Source organism: Lathamus discolor, chromosome 16 (genome assembly GCF_037157495.1).
Source record: "Lathamus discolor isolate bLatDis1 chromosome 16, bLatDis1.hap1, whole genome shotgun sequence".
In the NCBI taxonomy this organism is placed as follows: domain Eukaryota; kingdom Metazoa; phylum Chordata; class Aves; order Psittaciformes; family Psittacidae; genus Lathamus; species Lathamus discolor.
This window is the reverse complement of record NC_088899.1, coordinates 507,707-529,831: the sequence shown is the minus strand read 5'-3', so window position 1 is coordinate 529,831 and position 22,125 is coordinate 507,707. Positions and strand designations below refer to the sequence as shown.

Here is a 22,125-nt window from a genome sequence, read left to right as displayed (position 1 = left end):
ACACTCATTACAGTTTAGGGATTCCAGTTCAAGAATCAAGTTCCAAAATGAAACATAATTTCTCAGATTTCCAACAGAATCAACTGCATACTAGTTCCAGTTCACGACTTCCACTTCAGACGGAAGCCTTTCTTCTGACTACACTTCTCCTGAAGAAAGAAACTTTCAATAACAGTGTAGTCTGTGCATACTAACCCTAGGAATTAAAACGCATAGCTGCAATTTCACTACCAGACATAAGACTTCACAGAACCTGAATCACTGGGCTCTCCATCTGATACCCTGAACATCTTCTGTCATTCACAAGGGCTAGAGTAGACCCTGGTTGTTGTCTCCAGCATTTGTCAGGAAGAGGTGTTCTTGCTGCTTGTCTTGAAGGTGTGCCAGGCATGCAAAGACACTACAACTGCTAGAGTTGAAGTGAAACAGTATGTGCCAGGTGCCTACTTCTGCATCTTGATCTTAATGGTGGGGTTTTCTAATCATGGTTTCTGGAATGGTGATGCTTTAAATAATGTTTACATTTGTTTGAGAGCCACTGCAGAAGCAGAAATTAGAAAGTGGAAAATGCAGTCAAAATCCGGTATCAAAAGCATTTACATTCTTTGCCAAGTGTAAATTCACCAAGGATAAAGTAAGATTTGCATCTTTGTTCTGAAAAATACTTCTATAAGCTGTTTATAAAATTCACCATACTATCCATTATCTTTTTCCCAGTTAGAAAGGAAAAAATCCCATATCCAAAAAAGGACAAAATTCCATGGAAACCACTCTCAGAATGATACCAGGTTACTTGAACACCATTGTCCTCTAAGCGCTTCTTGTATAACAGCCCATCATCCCTGAGCACATCAAACTCACAGGTCAAGATGTAGCTTTCCGGGAGCTGGCGAATAATGGCATCTTCAGCTAAGAGTGGGGAAAATGTTATTGCTAAAATTTCTTTGATTGCTTCATGGACTTCAGGTTTATATGAGGTGGGTTTCTGAGGTACATAGTCTCTCATCTTGAATTTGTCAGGAATAATGTCAGCACTTACCCATTTCTTATACTTCTGTTTCATACTCTCAGGAACATGGCGGTTTTGGAGAACATCTTCCAAAACTGATGGTTCTTTATTAAGATAGCGAAAGCAGAAGTAGACAACTAACTTCCGAAACAACAGGGGCACTGAAGCATTCTGCTGGTAGGAAGGCAAGTGAAAATCCAGGCCCTGCAGTCCTGGATAAAGTAAAACCTGAGCACGTACTTTTGGGAGATCTCTTTTATTCAGCAATATTTGGCAAATAACTGTAGCAAAATTGGCTCCACAACTGTCACCACTAAGGATGATGAGAGCAGGATCCACATGATACTCTTCTAAATTCCTCATAAAATACAAGGTGGCATTGAGACAATCGAAATACTGCCCTGGGTATGGGTGTTCAGGAGCCAAACGATAACTGGAATGTCAAAGATACCATGGTTATTGTCAAAGTGAGTATAAAAATAAAATTTAGTTTTAATTTTAACCAGTGTAGACTGGAAAGACAAACTAATGGTATTATAGCTATTTTAGAATACTGGTTCTATAAGCACATAGAATCATAGAATCATAGAATAGTTAGGGTTGGAAAGGACCTCAAGATCATCTAGTTCCAACCCCCCTGCCATGGACAGGGACACCTCACACTAAACCATCCCACACAAGGCTTCATCCAACCTGGCCTTGAACACTGCCAGGGATGGAGCACTCACAACCCCCCTGGGCAACCGATTCCAGTGCCTCACCACCCTAACAGGAAAGAATTTCCTCCTTAGATCCAATTTAAACTTCCCCTGTTTAAGTTTTAACCCATTACCCCTTGTCCTGTCACTACAGTCCCTGACGAAGAGACCCTCCCCAGCATCCCTATAGGCCCCCTTCAGGTACTGGAAGGCTGCTATGAGGTCTCCACGCAGCCTTCTCTTCTCCAGGCTGAACAGCCCCAACTTCCTCAGCCTGTCTTCATACAGGAGGTGCTCCAGTCCTCTGATCATCCTCATGTCCCTCCTCTGGACTTGCTCCAGCAGTTCCATGTCCTTTTTATGTTGAGGACACCAGAACTGCACACAATGCTCCAGGTGAGGTCTCACAAGAGCAGAGTAGAGGGGCAGGATCACCTCCTTCGACCTGTTGGTCACGCTCCTTTTTATGCAGCCCAGGATACGGTTGGTTTCTGGGCTGTGAGCGCACACTGCCGGCCCATGTTCATTTTCTCATTGACCAGCACCCCCAAGTCCTTCTCTGCAGGGCCACTCTGAATCTCTTCTTTGCCCAGTCTGTAGCTGTGCCTGGGATTGCTCCAACCCAGGTGTAGGAACTTGCACTTCTCGTGGTTGAACTTCATAAGGTTGGCATCAGCCCACCTCACAAGCGTGTCAAGGTCCCTCTGGATGGCATCCCTTCCCTCCAGCGTATCAACCGGACCACACAGCTTGGTGTCATCGGCAAACTTGCTGAGGGCGCACTCAATCCCACTGTCCATGTCAGCGACGAAGATGTTAAACAAGACCAGTCCCAACACCGATCCCTGAGGGACACCACTCGTTACTGGTCTCCAGCCGGACATCGAGCCATTGACCACAACTCTTTGTGTGCGGCCATCCAGCCAGTTCTTTATCCACCGAGTGGTCCATCCATCAAATTGATATCTCTCCAATTTAGAGAGAAGGATGTTGTGTGGGACAGTGTCGAATGCTTTGCACAAGTCCAGGTAGATGACATCAACTGCTTTACCCTTGTCCATCAATTCTGTAGCCCCATCATAGAAGGCCACCAAATTGGTCAGGCAGGATTTCCCCTTAGTGAAGCCATGCTGGCTGTCACCAAGCACCTTGTTATTATTCATGTGCCTTAGCATGCCTTCCAGGAGAATGTGCTCCAAGATTTTGCCAGGCACAGAGGTGAGACTGTAATTCCCTGGGTCTTCCATTTTCCCCTTCTTGAAAATGGGGGTTACATTTCCCTTTTTCCAGTCGTCGGGAACTTCACCTGACTGCCATGATTTTTCAAATACGATGGCCAGTGGCTTAGCAACTTCATTCGCCAGCTCCTTCAGGACCCACGGATGGATTCCATCAGGTCCCACAGACTTGTGCGCGTTCAGATTTTGAAGATGGTCTCGAACCAGATCCTCTCCCACAGTGGGCCCAAGGTCTTCATTCTCACAGTCCCTGTGTCTGCCTTCTAAGACTTGGGTGGTGCAGTCAGAGCCTTTGCCAGTGAAGACCGAGGTGAAGAAGTCATTCAGAACCTCAGCGTTCTCCAAATCCTGTGTAGCTAGTTCTCCCGAAAGCTTCCTCAGGGGGCCTGTTTTGTCCCTAATCTGTTTTTTGTTTGCTACGTACCTGTAGAATCCCTTCCTATTATCCTTAACATCCCCGGCTAGGTTTAATTCTAACTGGGCCTTAGCCTTCCTAACCTGGTCCCTAGCTTCCCGGACAACATCCCTGTACTCTACCCAGGCCGCCTGTCCTTGCTTCCATTTTTTATAAGCTTCTTTTTTCCTTTGAATTTTCCTCAGCAGCTCCTTATCCATCCAAGGTCTCCTGGTCCTCCTGCTGCACTTCCTTCTAGTTGGGATGCAGCACTCCTGAGCTTGTAGCAGGTGATCCTTGAATATCAACCAACAGTCTTGGGCCCCCCTGCCCTCCAGGACTATATCCCACGGAACCTTACTAAGCAGGCTCCTGAAGAGGCCAAAGTCTGCTCTCGAAGTCCAAGGCAGTGAGCTTGCTACACGCTCTTCTCACTGTCCTGGGGATCTCAAATTCGACCATCTCGTGATCGCTGCATCAAAGGCTGCCCTGGAGTACCACATTCTCAACAAGCCCTTCCCTGTTGGTGAGCACAAGGTCAAGCATGGCACCTCCCCTTGTTGGCTCCTCTGTTACTTGCAGAAGGAAGTTGTCTTCCACACAATGGAGGAACCTCCTGGATTGCTTGTGCCGTGCAGTGCCATCGTTCCAACAGATGTCAGGGTGGTTGAAATCCCCCATGAGAACAAGGGCCTGCGAGCGTGAGGCTTTTCCTATCTGTCTGTAGAGTGCTTCATCCACAGCTTCTCCTTGATCAGGCGGCCTGTAACAGATTCCCACAGTAATGTCTCCCATGGCTGTTTTCCCTTTAACCCTGACCCACAAACTCTCTGTAAACTGCTCACCTGCCCCCAGACAGAGTTCCATACTCTCCAGCCTACATTTCTCAATGGAATGAAAGGCTAAAGTGAAGAATTAGGGAGTACATTTTACAGTAGTAAATGTTTTCAGCATAGGTTTCAGATAGGTTTCAGCTGTACACTGTGTTACCATAAATACTTTGATGTAAAAGTAGCACTTACCCCACAGACACAACCACTGAGTTGCATTTTTTGGCCATATAGCAGCATATTCTTTCACAGGCTCCTAAAGAGAAAATCAGAAAAGATATGTTAAAAATCAAATATCCTTTTGAAATGGAAATTTAGACCCTTGAACATAAGCTTTGTGGAAGGCACTGCAACGTGAGACCCATGAGTAACTTTTGCTGTGGTCTTTACCTGTTAATGTATTTTCTGGTTATTGATTGGTGGCTGTTAGGGCAGAATATAAGCACGTAAGAATGGTCGTACTAGGACAGATGTCTGTCTAGGATGGTATCACATCTCAGATGTTGTTCTCTAAGGAGAAGCATAACCTGAGGGCAAGCATCTATAAGTAATAAGAAGCATACAAGAAGCTGAGGCTCAGGGCACTCCTCTGAGACAGACACTGTGTCTTCATATTAAATGACCTTAGTTAATGTTTCTTCCCTGAATTACTCAAACCACTTCCTGAAGCCATGATTTTAACATTAACAACTTTGTGCAGTGAAGAATTCCATAGCTTGCTTACAAAGGTGTAAAAAACTGTTTCTATTTGCTCACTTTGTGCCTGGATTTCACTGCTTCCATTTGATGACGTTCACTTCCGTGCTGTACAAAATGGTGATAATTATTCCCTGTTTAACTTCTCTTCTGTCTTGTGGTTTGTAGACATTTAGTGCATCTGTCTTTATCTGTCTGAGCCTGAAGGATCATAGTCTACTCGTTCCCTGTACAGCAGCACTTTTCTCTTTTGATACTGCTGTATCTTATTTGAGATGTGGGAACCAGAACTATGAGCAATATTCTGTATTTACATGCACAATGGATTTATTACAGTGGTATAGAGAAGTTCCCAGTTTTGTCCTTTCCTAATAATAATTCCTTGCATTTTATTTGCTTTCTGACTGCTGCTGGGCACTAATTCAACATTTTCAGGCAATTTTCTACCATAATCCCAAGATCATCTTCCTGCAAGGGAGAAGTCTGCTTAGAGCCCATTGGTTTATTTATAAAGGTAGGATGCTGTGGTCATGTCTGACTTCTCTACATACCATTTCACCTGTCATTTTATTGTCTAATCCTTCGCTATCATAAAGACACTCTGCAGGTTTTCAGCCATCCATTTACTAGCCCAGAGGACTTTGTATCAGCTTTCAGCATCTTTTCTTTTTCTGACTAAACTGATTAGCATTGACCCCAGCACAGATCTCCTTATGGGAATCTCCCAGGAATATCCCAGAACTCATCTTTTTTCTCTCTCTTAATCAGTTTTATCTAAAGGACAGACCTTCCCTCTTGTGTCATGGATGTATAGCCTCTTTAAGAGGCTCTTTCAGAAATCAAAGTAGGTTTTATCAACTCAGTCTCCTTTATTGCTGTATTTGCTGACTCATTTAAAAAAGCTTAAATTGATTTGTGAAGCATGACTTCCATTTGTATGGATTTTAAGGAGTAAGTCATATTTACCTGTCCACTGATTTTGTTCTTCATTGTAGCTTTTGCTAATTTGCTATTTGCAGACTTCAGGCTTACTAGGATATAGATTCCACAAGTCCTTTAAAAAGCTTGACATGGAATCATAGAATTCCATACTGATTTGGGCTGAAGGGACCTTAAAGCTCATCCAGTCCCAACCCCCTGCCACAGGCAGGGACCCCTTCCACTGGAGCAGCTTGCTCCAAGCCCCTGTGTCCAACCTGGCCTTGGAACACTGCCAGGGATGGGGCAACCAGAGCTTCTTTGGGCACCCTTTGCCAGCAGCTCAGCACCCTCTCAGAGAAGAAGACCGGATGTTAGTTGCTCTCCTGTCGCCAAGTACCACTGTGAATTCAGGTGAAAGGTCACATTCTACAGTGTATCAGTGTGGGTATTATCTTAATGGCATGTGAACAACAACAACAATTATGCCACCACACTGTGGCAACTACAACTATGGTGTGAGGTTTTTTCTGCCACTGAAAGGAATTCACCTTTCACTTAGATCACAGTGGCTTATCTTGAGTCCTCACTGCCACCCAAAGCAGCTCTAGAACGAAGTGTCACAGGTAGTGCCAGCCTAACACTCCACCCAGACTAACATGCTCTGCAGTAAAACAAGGGTAGCTTATTTCTGCACAGTGCAGAATGGAACCTCAGTTTCTGGAATTTACGTTATTATTTCTGCATGATGTTAAGCAACACTTGGTAGACTCTCAAACTCATTTGCAGATAACTGGAGCCTGCTGGAGTGTAGTGGAGACTTACCGTGTGGAACAGTAAAGGATTCAAACCCCACAAACTTCCCTGACTTGGCTGCTCAGAGGATATCCAGAATAGATAGGAGGAGGCTGAGAGTAGCAACTGACACAAAGTTGTCTTCCTGTCTGAAAAAGAACTAAAGTATTCTGTGCAGTGTTACCACAAGGATCGGTCTTCCCCAGATTGGTTCTATTTTTGATGCTTATTTATTATTTATATTTTCCTTGATTTTGATTCCTTGTTTGCTGAATGGGAATATATTTACACATTATTTTTTAACGTATTCTTTAAATTCTTTCTTGGACAATGTTATACCTTTTAAGACTTTCCTTTGATGCACAGACTGCAAGTTGAGAAACAGTTTCATAGTGTTTCTGTACAAAAGATGAGTGCTGAGCACAGAAGTGTATTTGAATTCCACACTTTGAGGCGCTATCCAGACTTAGAGAAAATGCTTTAGTCCAGTTGAGATTGAAACCTCAAAGTTTGTCCTTGGGAAGTAACCAAAGCATTGCTCCAGAGAATTAAACCAGAATGTATTTTTTAGCAACAGTATTGCCATTTTCATGATGTAATAATTCCTGAAACTAAATCTAAGTTCATTTGTATATCAGCCTAAAAGGATTGTAAGTTGCGTTTCTGGCAAAGTTGGAGAACAGAGGAGCGGGAAAGAGACCTGATTGAAACCCTTACTCCAGGACTGCTGCTGTATCTTTCAGCTAGTCATTAGTTAAGTTACAAGAACATCCTGTAAGCTCAGCTTCCCACTCAGTGACCTATGAGTTTTATTTCAATGGTCTCTCTTTCTCTGTGCCAGCAAACTGAATCTTTCTCAGAGTCAGCAGGAGGAGCAGTAGAGTTCCTCTGCTGTTAGCTGACAGCTGACCCAGGGGGTTCTGGAACACAGTTCCGGAATTTAGAAGCCTCAGATCTGCTTTCATCAACTTAGCCTGTAGCCCAAAGGAAGTAGAAATGTGAGTCCCCTTAACTATGCACTAGGCTATTAATTCTGCGAGGCAGTTAGTAGTGAGATTGCAAAGGCTGTTGTCAGTAGGAAGAGCAGGTGAGATATTGACAATGTCTGAAGGTAAAAATGTAAAGGTTTGGATTTGATTTTAAAAATAAAACTTGCTCTTTTCTTACTAATGCTTCCAAATGTGCCAGCGCCTCCATGAAAATACAGTATTCCTCTTCTTTTGCCAGTAGGTGGCCATTTGGGCTGGTAAATCCTCAATGGTACCTCATCTACTTTGAGGTCTTTGATAAGAAGTGTTGAATCTCTCTGTGGTGGTATTCCATCGAGCACGATTCGCATTAAGCTTAAGTCACTGCAGATTCCCAGCTTCTGCAAAATCTTTCCCTGTTGAAAAGAAAGAACTCAGAAGAAGAGCAACATTGGCCTACTTCTGGTAGACAGGATCATTATATGTACATGCAGTTCACTAGGTACAGTATACATATAGTTGGGGGGGTTTAATTTTCATGTGAAATGGTTTTCCAATGTGAAGTGGCTGCAGTTTGATAGATGCACTGAAAATCTAAGTAAGCTTTTTAGTCATATCAGTTTTACGAGATAATATAATGTGGTTCATACAACTATGCTTACAGGTTTCAGGGGATGAATTGCTTCTTCTTTTCTCTCTTAAGCCATTATCTTCCAGCTCCAAACTATCCTATCAAAGTAAAAGCAAAATCCTCAGTTTTAGGAAAGTTCACTTACCAAGACCATGGTTGTAATCATCACTGAATGATAAAACCGCAGCTTTAGAGGTTGGTCAATTCCGAGTGGCAGTTCTGAGCTGAAAAGATCATAAAATACCCCCCAGAAAAACAATGCTGGCACTATAACAGGAGAGATGAAAACCATCCCTATTGTTGCTAAAGTCACATAAACAGATGCCATTTCACTTCAGTAGATGTGGATGCTAGGAAAACCTTGTGCTGCCTTAAGCCTTGTTTTCAAGTGGTTCTGACGTGTCTTCACAGGAGACTAAGCACTCACTTCATAAGCAGAAATGAAAAGTTTATTAATGTTGCAACATCCTATTTTTCTCCACCCTTCTTTTGCTAATGATATTACTGGCAACAAGTCGTTATACTTAAAAAAAGGGCAAGGGGACAGTATACCCTTTACAAAAGGTGGAGTTCTGAGTATATGGAATTGACTCGTACCGTGAGCTAACAGTGAGAAATGATTATTCAGGGGAGTCCTTACTTGAAGATGGTCTATGTTTGTTTTGTTGTGGGTTCATTATGGATGGACATTCCTGTTGTAGTGTTGAACTGTAGTGATGTGGGGCTGCTTGCATTTGTCACCAAGGTGTGTACTTTTCTGGGAAGAAAAATATTCATTAAAAATCATATTTTTTAAATAAACTTTGTTTTATACTGTACATTAAGACATGCACTGTCTATCACTGATTTTACTCATACTCCTACTTCAGTGTGAAGAGCGATATCTGTGCATAAAACATCTTGTGCAGCTAACATAATGTAGCACATACATCACAGGTTATACACTGAGCATAGGTACTCATTTAAACCAAAATTAAAGCATGAATGTGTGTATTAATGTACAGTAAGGTCTCTTCAGATCAGAGTGGTGTTTGGAGACTGTTTCTGGTAAAAGCTTCTCACCTATTAAACTCTCAGAATTTGATATTGATTGTAATTCTTTGTAGCTCAATGTAGAGGCATGATGAATACATGTGTATTAGTGAGGGCTGATTGAAGTTCATGGCAGTTTGTGGTGAAATAATTTTTATGGCTTATGTTCTTCTCACTGGAATTTCATTTTCCACACAATTTTAAAGTTACAGCTCCCAAGACTTTTCCTGACCTGTCTTTTAAAGTGGAAATCCAGTCTGAAAACTGATTTAGTCCTTAGCTTCATTCTCAAGTATTTAAAACAAAGCAATCCTGACAGCTGATTTGCACAATTTTAGCTTGCAGAGATAACAATGTGTGGGATAAAGCAAGGTAAATTTACACCAAAGTTTGTGAAATGGGCAAATCATCAGTTGTTCACAGTAAGGGCTTTTTCTTTGCTGAGGTTGGCTGATCTGGGGCTGCCTTTCCCCCTCCGTGGAGCACAAAGTGATCCTGTGTGTTACAAACATCAGACTGCAGAGTGTTGAAGCCAAACCCTGATATGCCTGGTCAGTGCTCATTCTGGCCTCAGTTTATAAGCATCTAACCATAGGGCTCTTCCTGTGACACAGCAGGGTCATCTGATGATGTTTTTAGTTAGGAGTTCTGTAAATAATCTCTGTGTTGTGTGATGATAGAACATAGCCCATGGGGTTTTGATTGAGTATTTGGGTTTCCAAACAGCAGAACAACACAGTTCTTACTAAAAGCTTATTTCTGATGTCTGTGCCATCAATCAAAATATCCTGAAATTAATTGCCACACGGAGCAGCTCTGAATATTGTATTTCAGCATTGAAAATGATCTTTTATATTTGAATCCTCGGAGAAGGAAAACTCCATGCTTCTAAAAGAATCTGTGATCAAGAATAGTAATCTCACAGAGGCACTTCTTATTGCAGTGGCAGTAAATGGCACTCTTAAGAACAACCAACAACAATTTAATGAAATACCTGATGTTTGGAATAGAGCAGTTCAGATTATGAAAGCCTCATGCCATGGAGGACATGTGTATCTGCTGGAGCTGGGTAAGCTGTTGCTGACACTGTACTGGCAATCTTTTCTTCAGAGTATTCAGTGAGTCAATAATTAAACACCATTAATCAAAACCAAAACACCTGAGAGATGCCACCTTGCCACCTCTGTTTTGAAACTGTGATGGATCTGATAGAGTGTAAGGAGTAGTTCTTGAGTGCCTTTTTTATTTTAAAAATAGATTGAGAAGGGGACTGTTTGTGGGGTTTTTTTATTTGCTTTTTGATGTCATGCTTCTGCAGTTGCCTTCAGGAAGTATCTGTTGTACAGTTGTGCCAGTTTGAACAAAAATCTTTCTGTTGTGCATTATAGACCTTCTGGTTGTTAAAGCAATGTTGGTTAAGTAATGTTTCAGAATAATTTCTTCATGTTTTAGTTTTAATCTCTTAATATCCTGATATTCTACTCTTAGACCATACTCTGAGTATGCCTAATCAGAGCATATTCTGTCTTCTAAATCAGCTCCTCATTCCTTCTTCACTGTCCAGTTTCCATGTTTTTCCATAATCAAGCAAATCTTGTGGTCTTATTGCTGCTCAGTCCTTCTGGAATGCTCATATGCACAACTGTTTTATGATCCTCAGTGCCTTATGTTCCAAAATGCTCCTGCGACTCCTATACTCCTGTGTCTGCATGTCACTTTTGTACTGATGCTTATTATGAGATGCTTCAAATCTTCCCAGCCTGGTCAGGCTGTTCCTGCTGATAGAGGGGTAGAGATATCTATGATCACTGTCAGACTGGCACATTTCTAACGGTCAGTGGGGCTTTTGGTGGGCTTTTTTAATTGGTTTTAACATGTTAAGTTGTCAGAAAAAAGTACCTTGTCTCCCTTCAGTCTGTTCCATAAGGTGAGTACCTCATTTCTTTGTGAACAGAAAGGCTTCTCTTTCCGGCAGTAGATAGATATCAATCCCAGATACAAAGCTACTAGTAGCAGTTCTTTAAACTGTAGGGTTTTTTTCTGATGTGTTTTGCTGCATCCGTTCTATTCTTTCAGCAAGCTCATTGCAAAACCCCAGCTTCCACACAGTCTTTGCCTGTCCATAGATAAGAACAGCCTTGCATTAGCTGAGAAAGGTTGAAGAGATTGCACTAAACTGGAGAAAATGAACACGGCTTGGCATTTGGCATTGTAAGGTGCCCTATGGATATACATATGGTTCTTTATTCTTATGAAACAGGCAGCTGATAGCTCACGAAACTGATACTTTATTCATTGAATTTAGTGTTGCTGGAAACTGATTTATTTAATGTATGAGTTGGTGAGTCCAGAATGAGAATAATTGAGTCAATTCTTCCCATTTTCTCATCAGCGAGCCTCTCTTTATGCAAGATGTTAGTCACCTCTAAAATCCATTCTTAATTTTTCAGCCTATTTGTAATGGTTATAGTAATGATGGGAAGGCAAAGTATTATAACAGTACATATTCAAAGAAATATTTGCTGTTTTTTCCCAGGCTTAGCCTGTCGTGTCTTAAAAGCTTATGTAGCTGTGGCATCAGACCTCTTTGCACGCTGAGAATGTAAAACTCATCAAGGTCACATAAACTGTTTATCAGCAGAAGTGGGCAGGTTTCAAACCAAACATTAATCAAGGCAGAAGTGTCAGGGCAGTTGGAGCTAATGACTTACCTGAATGTCATGTGCTACTAGGTAATTTAGTAGCACAATTAGACTCCATAGTGCAACTTAACTAACTTGGTTTTACCAAGTGGAGCATGTAAGAAAGTCACTGTCCTCCAGTTCACGTTTCCTTTCGTGTATTAATGTAAACAAATGACTGAAACCATCTCAGACCTCTTCATACCTGTAAGCTTTGGTCTCCTGATCTGTGAAACGGATTTGGTATGCCCTTTACAGTGACAGTAACAGCTTAGTATGTGCTCTAAAATACTAGTTTTTAAAGGTGCTAGGTATTTGCTTGATCTATTTCCTTCTCCATTTAGCCTGCCTCCTACCTACTTTTCGGTTTCCTCCCTATTAGTTATCTCCATCTCCCCACCCAAATTAGTAGCTACTCCCTATGCATTTTGCTCTTACTCATGACTAAAAGCTGTCTTCCATTTAGTCTGCCATGAATCGTTATTTTAACCTTTCCTTTCTAAGTTATTTTTTGAAGTGTATGTCTTCCAAATGACTCTTAGGTTAAACATCTGGATGTGTCTTGGTAGCTGTGCAGTTCTGTTCCTAAGAATGGGTAAACTCTGCTCCACACAAATGGACTCCAGATAAGCTGCTCTGGAACATCCACCTGGGATTTCATGACAGGTCACCACACCAAAGTGTATCCTTATTAAGTGATAAGTAGTTTGAATATGAACATAAAAACTGCAACTGACCTTCATTTGCTGTGGCCAGATTTGTCTGAGACTCATTACACCAAATATATAGGTTAGCAGTTTCTTCATGATCATGAGGGTGTCAGCAAACACAGTGAATCACTGAGGAAATTGGCAGTCAGAGAAAGAAGATTGACAGGATTAAAAGCAGCCATAATTTGCAGGATTATGTCTGTTTATTTCAGGAGTGGTATAGAGAATGGACATCATAGGCAGAGAATAATGTTAAATGCTTTTAAATAAATAATATTATTTATAAATAATATAGTTACTAAATTTGGAATGTTTTCTGATTGCCTGCTTATTTTTAAAAATAAAAATATGCAACTTGCTGTTGTATACTGACTTTTAACTAGAGTGGTACAAAGAAGTGGTGTAAAGATAGCAAAGCAGAAGATAACTGAAGTTGTAGACTTCTGTGATAGACAATTGTAACATGATTGGTGTAGAACAGGTAATCTAACATTAAAATTATTGTGTGTTCTATTATTAAACATACAGCTTTAGTCTATGAAGGCATAACAACAGGTTCAGTAAAAATATTTAGTATATAAAAATACTTACTGGTCTAAACCAGAGATCAACCTGCTGTAGTGTATTTTGGGCATTCAGATTCTGTGCCCTTAACAAAGAGAAGTTTGCCAGTTTATTCTGCTGGCATTAAAATCTCAACTGTGCACTGACATCTGGTGACAGGGGTGGTGCACAGCAATTTGCTTTCCCTTAATTTAACATCTTCTGTAACACGTAGCTGCTCAAATAGTGTTAAGACCTCCCAGGTGTACCGAACTTTCCAGCATTTCACTAGGGTTTGGGTCTTGACAGCGTTCTGATCTGCTCCTGAATCCTGTTATTTGTGTCACACTGCCTTTGTGCCAAAGCATAGAGACCAGCTAAAGAAATGGCTCATGTTCACATTATTTGGAGTTAATAATACTACCAGCTTTTATTAACCAGCTTTGTCCACACCCTGTTACTGCCTGGATGGTCTAGGATGGTCTGTCTCTTTACTCAGGATGCAAACTCTAGAGTAAATTATTGCCTCAGGCATACTCACCTTCCCTTTTGGAAAGAAGCAGCTGTTTCTGTCAAGATGGGAAGTAACTGTCTGTTGTGGTTTAAGCCCAGCCGGTAACTCAGAAGCATGCAGCCACTTGGTCACTCCCCCCCTTCTCCCTCCCCCTGCTCCCAGAGGGATGGGGAGGAGAATCGAAAGTATGTAACTCCTATGGGTTGAGGTAAGAGCAGCCCAGTAACTACAGTATAACACAAACCACTGCTGCTACCACCAATAATAATAATGATAAGGGAAATAACAAGGGGAGAGAATACAATCGCTCACCACGTGCCAACCAATACCTAGCCCAACCCGAGCAGTGATCTAGCCCTTCCAGGTAACTGCCCCCAGTTTATATACTGGGCATGACGTGCTGTGGTATGGAATACCTCTTTGGTTAGTTCGGGTCAGGTGTCCTGTCTCTGCTTCCTCCTGGCTTCCCTTCCTCCCTGGCAGAGCATGAGACTCAGAAAGTCCTTAATCACAGTAATCATTACTTAACAACAACTAAAACCATCGGTGTTATCAGCTTTGTTCCCAGGCCAAAAGTCAAAAACACATCACTGCACCAGCTACTAAGTAGGAGAAAAATGACCACTACTGCTGAACCCAGGACACTGCCCCATTTAAGGAAGCATACTTGTTAAGAGTGTATTTTCCTAAGTTCTTCATAGGCAAAGACTCCTTGGTAATGTTTAGAAGAGAAAGATCTGTAGTATCTTCAGCATGTCTTTTTGGGGGGTTTAATACCCGTGAGAGATTTATCAGTTTTAAGCCTTCCTCTCAGTCTGACTACATATGTATTTTAGTGTTAATAATGTAATGTTGTATCACTTTATGGACAAACTGCCCGTGATGTCAATGGAGTGAGTAAATTTCGGCATTCATGGCATAGGTTGCCCATATGAAAATCAGGTAGCATTCAAAAATCAATGTTGACTGGTATGTTTGCCTAGAAATGAGGAAAATACTGTAGAAGACTTTTGGGGGGCTTTTTGCTTATTCAGATTGTATTCATACAGAAAAGCCACATGGAAAAGCCCTGTAAAACTTCTTTTTCCTTTCTATACTGAATAAGTGTAACTAAATGTCACTGATACTGTTCTGGCAGGGTTTATTTTCTTATACACTGAATGTAACTAACACAGCCATGCCAAGCATTGCAGAGCATCCTTCCTTTGTTTGTAGGGTGCCTTCTTCTGTCTGAACACTTACCTTACATGGTTGTCTGCAGCATGCTTTGATTTTGATTATAGCTTAAATAAGCCAGTGGTAGGCAGAAAACGCATACAATAATATCAGTAAAAATATTCTTATTTCTAAATGCCAGAGCTAGAAATTTCTTTGACAAGAACAAAACTAATTCCTAGTGTTCCAGGTATTAATTTAAGCAAAGATAGTTAGAAGTTTTTACTGTAAGATTGCTTCCTTGCCCTGCTCCCATTTCTGCATGGAAATGCATCTTGCCTCCAAGTATAACTCACTGAAGAATTTAAGGCATTAGTGTCTAATGACATCAATCATTGTATTGCAGGTTAAAAGATTACAGTAAAACAGAGGAAACAGTTACACTGTCAGACATTCACCTCAGGAGAAATGTGTCATCAAAACAGTTACTGGTATTTCTTGGCAAAACTTGCTTTCATTTCCATTTGTATTGTTTTACTTAATCATTTCTCTCATCTTGTAAAAAGTTTAAGATCAATGTGAACTTTGCTTTTTTGTGTGTTGTTTGTTTGTGGGGGGTTCTTTCTCCTTCATTCTCCTTTCTCTGCTATGGCACTTGTCCTGAATTTAGCTGTAACAGTTCTTTTTCTCCTTCTTAGTAGCTGGCGCAGTGCTGTGTTTTTAACTTCAGTATGAGAGCAGCACTGGTAAACTATAGAAACTGAGGGGAGTTACGTGGGAGGCCCAGATCGCTGGTCAGATCAGGCTGAGTATTGGTCAGCAGGTGCTGAGCAATTGTATTGTACATCACTTGTTTATTGTTTTCTTTTCCTTTTCCCTTTCTAGTTTTATATTCTCTTCCATTGTTATTTCCCTTATCATTATTATTATTGGTGGTAGCAGTAGTGGTTTTGTGTTATACCTTAGCTACTGGGCTGCTCTTAACTCATGAGAGTTACATTTTTTCAGTTCTCCTCCCCAACCCTCCAGGAACAGGGGAGGAAAAAGCGGGGGACTGAGCAAGTGGCTGAGTGGTTCTGAGCTACTGGCTGAGCTTAAATCACGACAGCACTTTATAAGAAAGTGCTTCCTGCTTCAGAGAGTGCAGGCCTCCAGTTAATACAAACTCTTTATAAACTAATATTACTGTGCATTCCCATCTATATATGTATGCATGATTCTTCTAATGGATGTTGTGTTCCTTAAACAATACTTTTCATCACATCTGTAGTTTCAGGCCAGTTCCTTTTTCCTGACCTCTTTTGATTTCTTTCAAATCATTGACCATGCTCATTACACACTTAACCTGTAGACTCATGCCCTGTTACCTGCCCCAAGTTCTCCTCAAATCACAGTTCATGCTTTAATATTACCAGAACTTTGTTGAGGCAAACTGCATTGCAAAACACTTGCCATGGGGGCAGACCTTTTACAGGTACAGGAGAAAACTCTGAAGAAGTGGTAGAGGAATGAAAGGTAAGTTCATCTGATTTTGTTTCTCATAAGAGAAAATGAAGCAAAAGCCATCAACAAATCAATTTATTGGGTAAAAAGAGGACAGATGCAATGCAGAAATTCATTGTGATGATTTAAGAAAAGGAAAATTGAGGATGTTTTTTAAAAGTCTTTGCAAGCAATAAAAGATTCATTCTTTTGAACCAGGAAAGGAAAGCAAGAAATGGATTTTACATCAATCTTAGAAAATGTACTATATTTTCCAGGCCTTTATTTCCAGATTGGAATGCCAAAAGCGCACCACAAAGAGCTAATAATACTGTGCCATGGAATCCCTCTTGCAAATGGCACCAGGTCACTTTTATACCATGATCCTCTAATCGTTTCTTGTAGAGCAGTCCATCGTCTCTAAGCACATCATATTCACAGGTCAAAATGAAAGCCTCAGGAAGCTGAGCAATAACACTGTCTTCAGCTAGCAGTGGTGAAAAAACAGTGTCAAAAATAGGTTTGACCAGTGCATAGATTTCATCTGAGAATGAATATGTTGTACTCGGTGTGTAGCCTCTTCTTTTAAACTCAGGAGGGATGATGTCAGAACTCACCCATTTCCGATACTTCAGTAGCAAATCTTCTGGAACATGATTGCCTTTAAATGCTGGTTTTGTGGCAGACAATTCTATATTAAGATACTTCAAACCAAGAGAAAGGGTTCGTTCCTTTAACAAAATGGGCACCCCCTCATTCTGCTGATAAGAAGGCAAATCAAAGTCCAAACCCTGGAGAAAGGGATATATTAGGATTTGCGCTCTCAGCTTTGGGAGATCTTGTCTGTTCACCAGTGCTTGGGCCACAGCAGCAGTGATTGTACCTCCACTACTATCTCCACAGATAATAATGCGAGAAGGGTCTACTCCATAGTCTTGTGCAGTCCTCATGAAGTGGATGGTGGCAGCAAGGCAATCCTCAAACTGTGTTGGATATGGATGCTCGGGAGCTAAGCGATACCTAAACAGGGGTGAGAGTGTTCAAACATGGTCATATCTAGTGAATGTCCCTTAGTCATCTCTTCATTCACATATTTCTGAAGACAGGAAGTACTCTGAGATAGTAATTCCAGCAATGGAATTGATGATAATTACTGGGTTTAATGGATGATTTACTACTATTGTTAATGTTTGGGAGGTTAGTCCACTATTCTATCTTTACAGAATACATCTTCACTTATGTTTTAGCTGACTCTAGGCATGTGCTGAGTTATTGTAGGATTAGGTGGCAAGGCACCTGATCTGATGTATGCATGAATCAGTTATCAGCAATTCCACTTAGGAATTCAAGTGAACATTTCCCAACAAATTGTTAGGAAATACGAGAACAGAACATTGATAATGAAAATCCAAAAGGTTTTCAGTGGTTTTCTATAAGCTGAATTCTTTAAAAACAGAATCAATAAGAGTTGATGATTCCTGAAGTATTTTAGGATGTAAATAGTAATTGCTAGAATTTAATCCATTTCCAAAACATCAACTCTTTTCCTGAATGCTTAGAAGTCAGTTCTTTTAAAAATGCAGTATAGCTCATCAGAAAAAGACTTTGAACGTTCATCTCAGGTTGACTGCAGGTTAAATGTGGATATCCATGTGGATATACCCCACCATTTCTTCAGAACGCCTACTAAGATGAGTATTTAGTACTCTGAGCAACTGTGCTTTTAGCAAAAGCAGTGACACTTGGAACACAGTGTTGGCTTTCAGCTGCAGTTTGCTCTAACTGTGCATTACAGACTTACAAGCCTCGAAGGAGGCGTGAATGGCTGTCACATTGTATGTCTGGATTGACTGCACTTACCCAACAGACACCACCACCGAATTGCTTTGTCGGGCAAAATAGCGGCATGTTCTTTCATAGGCCCCTGTAAAACAAAGGATTTCAGTGGAATTGTAGGTTGCTTTAAAAATGAGTAGAATGCAAGTATTCTGAAATTCTTATCTCTATTCTTATTGTGATTCTCTTATTGTGGCATGGTCTGATCTGGACATGGTTTACAATATTACATCTGTAGGATCTTCTTGACACTAAGAAACCTGAATTTACATCAATGCATTGCTTCATTCTCCTCTTTGAGAAGTTAAGGAATAGAATGAATGCTGCCACTTCTAAAGTACTATGGAAAGTGGTAAGTTGTTTAAAAGCCCCAACCAAAACCAAACCCCCTGCTAAATCCAACACAAGGATTTTTCTTGTGTGTGAGCCACCGTCTGATCCCTTATGCCTTTCCATTTCAAATGCCAAAATGTAATTTTCCTTGTTTTGCCGTTAAGACAAACTGCAGTATACACACATACACACAAGCTTGCACACACATGTCAACACAAATTGGGTTCTTTAAAATAAAAAATAAAATTCTAATGAGATTTTCAACTTTGTGCAGGAAGGAGAAGGAAGAAAACAGGTATGAATGACCAGAGAAAAAATGTTTTAGGTACACTACCTGCATAAAGACAATTTAACTCTTAATTTACATACCTATTGCATGAAAATAAAATTACTCTGCTGCCCTGAAATTAATTTTATTATATGTAATGCTTTACCTACTAACTCTTCTTGTCATCTAAGAAACACTGTATCAGATCAGAAACTACATCTATTTGTAGTTAAAGCTCATATTTATATTACTTACTAATACTTCCAAACAGTCCAACTCCTCCGTGAAAATATAGGATTCCTCTTCTTTGGCCAATAGTTGATGATTTTGGCTGGTAAATTCTTACTTCAACCTTTTCAAACCTTAAGTCCCTGATAAAAAGTTGTTTATCTCTTAATGGCGGTATTCCATCCATGACAGCCCTGAGGAAATCCACCTCTGAGGTGATACCTACTTTTTCCAAAAATTTTGCCTGTTAATAAAGGGAAAGAAACCACAATTCAGTGCACATTTCCTTCTTACCTGGAGACTGATTGTGAAACATTTACAATTCCATGGTTAGTTCAGACTTTGTCTCCTGATGGTTCTTACAATGAAGTGGCCAGTTACGGAGACGATTTGGATAGATCTCAATTGTAATGTAATACCTAACAACATTTGAAGTTCAAAGAGCAGTAGATTGGAGAGGAATGGATTATTTTATATTCTGGAGCTGCCTTGTGTCCATGCTCCTCCAAAAGCAAGGCCTTTGAGCCTGTGGGATAGCTTGCCTGAGAGTTGCCTCCACAGAAGTACAGTAATTTGGCTCATTAATCCCATCTCAGGTCTCTAGCAAAACTGTTAGCAGTGCTATGTGGCAGAACAGCTTTGGCGGTAATTTCTAGGTTATGTTAGAAGTGTTAGATGAGAGCATGGTGGTTTGCAAATGATTTAATTCTTTAAATGCTGGGTACAGGCAGCTTACAGAACTATTAACACAGTAGGCAGCATAATTTAATCAGCCTATTTCCCAGACAGGATCAGTCATAAGTCCCCTGGCTATTGTGTAGCTTCTTATAGGCTGAAATTTAATGAAAAAAATAAAGGATGAGTTAATAGATTTTTCAGTGAAGAAGTTCTATTAAACTTAAGATGCAGCTGGTTTTATTGAAACAGATCCTTACAGGTGAATGCAGTCATTTCTTCATAAAATCTGTTCTGGAGCACAAGTACTTCAAACTGGTTTGTCTCCAGTGACTTCACATGCATCTTTTGTCCCATCTGAAGACTGGATATGATGGTAAACTTTAATGTTCCCTGCAGTTTTGACATCAGGGGTTGTCATCCCTTGAAAGGGTTTGGCTATTTAGGCACAGGTAACTGGCCTAACAGCAATACTAAGAGTTGCCTCATGACTCAGACTTTACTTGCATTTAAACTTTCGTAGAACCATACGTAAGAGACAGTCCAGGCCAGGCTGGATGCGGTTCAAGGCAACCAGGCCTAGTTGAAGATGTTCCTGCTCATTGCAGGGGATTGGATTAGATGAACTTTAAGGTCTCTTCCAACCCAAACTGTTCTATGATTCAATGATTCTGTTATTCTGTAAATATTCTTATCTTTGTGCTCCTTTGAGGCAATGTGCTACAGCACTGGCCTCTCTCTGGCCAGCAGAAAGGGTACTGAGTTATAAGATCAGCAGTTTAAAACTACATTAATCACCAGTAAATTTTTAAATCCTGCGGTTTAGCTTTTTACAAATGAATTATACAAAGATAAAACTTTGTCTAATGGATAGTCTTCATACAGTGTTTTGAAAATGTGGAAGTACACTTTGTACAGTAGATGTAAGAAAATGTAATTTGACTTCCGTTACTACCCTGTTTTGTTGCAGTGCTTTAGTGTAGTGGCAATGTTGAGGCCTCGGTGGGGCACCTCTTAAGGGGCACCATGAGTCACATTCTTAGGAGTCTACCCGCTTGCTTCAAACAAAGTTCAACAAGCAGTGTAGCACGGAAAGGGAGGGAAGAAACAGTGCTGGAGGGTGGAGCTGAGGTGAAACATAATGAACAAGCCAAAGCAACTGAAGGGGTTTTTTTCAGTTTAAACAACCAAAAGAAAAGAAGCTTGATTTAGGTTTCACAGAAGAAGTGTTTTTAAAATGATAGTGGCAACCCTTAATCCAGGAAAGGATAATTGGTGAAACAGTAAGACAAGCAGAAATCTCATTTTAGTTTTGAAAAGAAAGAAGGTGAAAAACAAGGGAGGATCAAAAATGTGCCAAAAGTAATGACACAGAAAGACAGCTTTCATATGTGTACTGTCTCAAGAGAGTCATGTAGACATATTGAGAGGCAAAAGACAATGTCTTTCAGATGGCTCAGGAGTAGAGTGATACAGTTGTAGAAGAGAACTGAGATCACAGACATCATTTAGTTGCTCATTCTCTAAATAAGCACTGTGTTACATGGAGCAGAAGTTCCACATACACAGTGCAGTAAGCTGCTTAAGCCTTCCAGCACTGCATTGAGCATTGGGGCAACCAGATCAGAAAGCTAAAGCATACTTAAAAACTGGGAATTACAGAGTTTGCAGGATTTTATTTTCCATATTGTTGCTTTTGGTGCTGTATAGCAAGCAGCAGGGTCTGTTATACCCAGCTGAGCTGAAGGTATCTTCAGTGGTGCTCACAATCACCAAATCACATATTTGCAATATATTTAAACGTTGGTTCTAAAAGAACCCCCCTCATTAATCCATTAACATTTTATCATAAATGAAATTTAAAACTCCAGCTTGAATCAAGTTTTACTTACGAGGCCAAACCCAAAGTTCACGGCGTAATGAAAAATGTAAAGCTTTCGGCGCTGACTAAATCCATGAGGGATTTTTGCTTTGGGGTGTTCGTAGTAGAATGCCATTGCCACGAAGAAAGTTGAAACAGCAAGAAAAATCACTAGAAGCAATCCCATCTCAGTGTACTGTGAGGAGCCAAACTGAAGAACCAGCTGTGGCTTCCTCTCCCCTCTGACTTTTGAAGGATTTCCGAAGGTTAAAGGCATGGGATTAGCAATTCTCTTCATATCCCATCATCCAGCTTTTAAAAATGCCGATAGGAAGATGAAAACATGTGGCAATCAAAGCATACAATTAGACAGTAACAATTAGTCCTGGCAGAAGCTTGCATAAGAAGTTTTTCAGATTTGCAGTGAACATGTTTTGGGTCTGTGCCCATCACTATAGAACCAGTGCTTTGTGTATCATTTGTAGTGTCAGTTTTATGAGAAGACAAGAATTTGTTGCGTCTCTCCCTAGTTCTTGAATGCACTCAGGTCTGTATTATCCCTGAGTTCCCCTGAGTTCCTGTGGAACAGGATTTCTTAGCAATCATCTTCAGAGCTGCTTAGTTTCTTGA

At 40.7% G+C, this 22,125-nt stretch overlaps 2 protein-coding genes and 1 long non-coding RNA gene across 3 annotated transcripts in view; 1 reads left to right on the top strand and 2 right to left on the bottom strand.

The window, feature by feature from the left end:
* LOC136022662 (uncharacterized) overlaps window positions 1–22,125 on the top strand; it is a 53,949-nt gene that overhangs the window by 9,319 nt on the left and 22,505 nt on the right. The window lies entirely within an intron of this gene.
* On the bottom strand, window positions 668–8,505 carry LOC136022801 (arylacetamide deacetylase-like 4). Its single transcript, XM_065696572.1, has 4 exons — window positions 8,323–8,505; window positions 7,746–7,962; window positions 4,362–4,425; window positions 668–1,442 (listed from the first exon to the last, which is right to left on the bottom strand). The coding sequence occupies exons 1-4, from the start codon at window positions 8,503–8,505 to the stop codon at window positions 668–670; spliced, it is 1,239 nt and encodes a 412-aa protein (XP_065552644.1).
* LOC136022654 (arylacetamide deacetylase-like 4) lies at window positions 16,470–22,087 on the bottom strand. The gene is made up of 4 exons (XM_065696239.1): window positions 21,527–22,087; window positions 18,987–19,203; window positions 18,155–18,218; window positions 16,470–17,314 (listed from the first exon to the last, which is right to left on the bottom strand). Exons 1-4 carry the CDS (start codon window positions 21,791–21,793, stop codon window positions 16,537–16,539), a joined length of 1,326 nt encoding a protein of 441 aa, XP_065552311.1. The 5' UTR covers window positions 21,794–22,087; the 3' UTR covers window positions 16,470–16,536.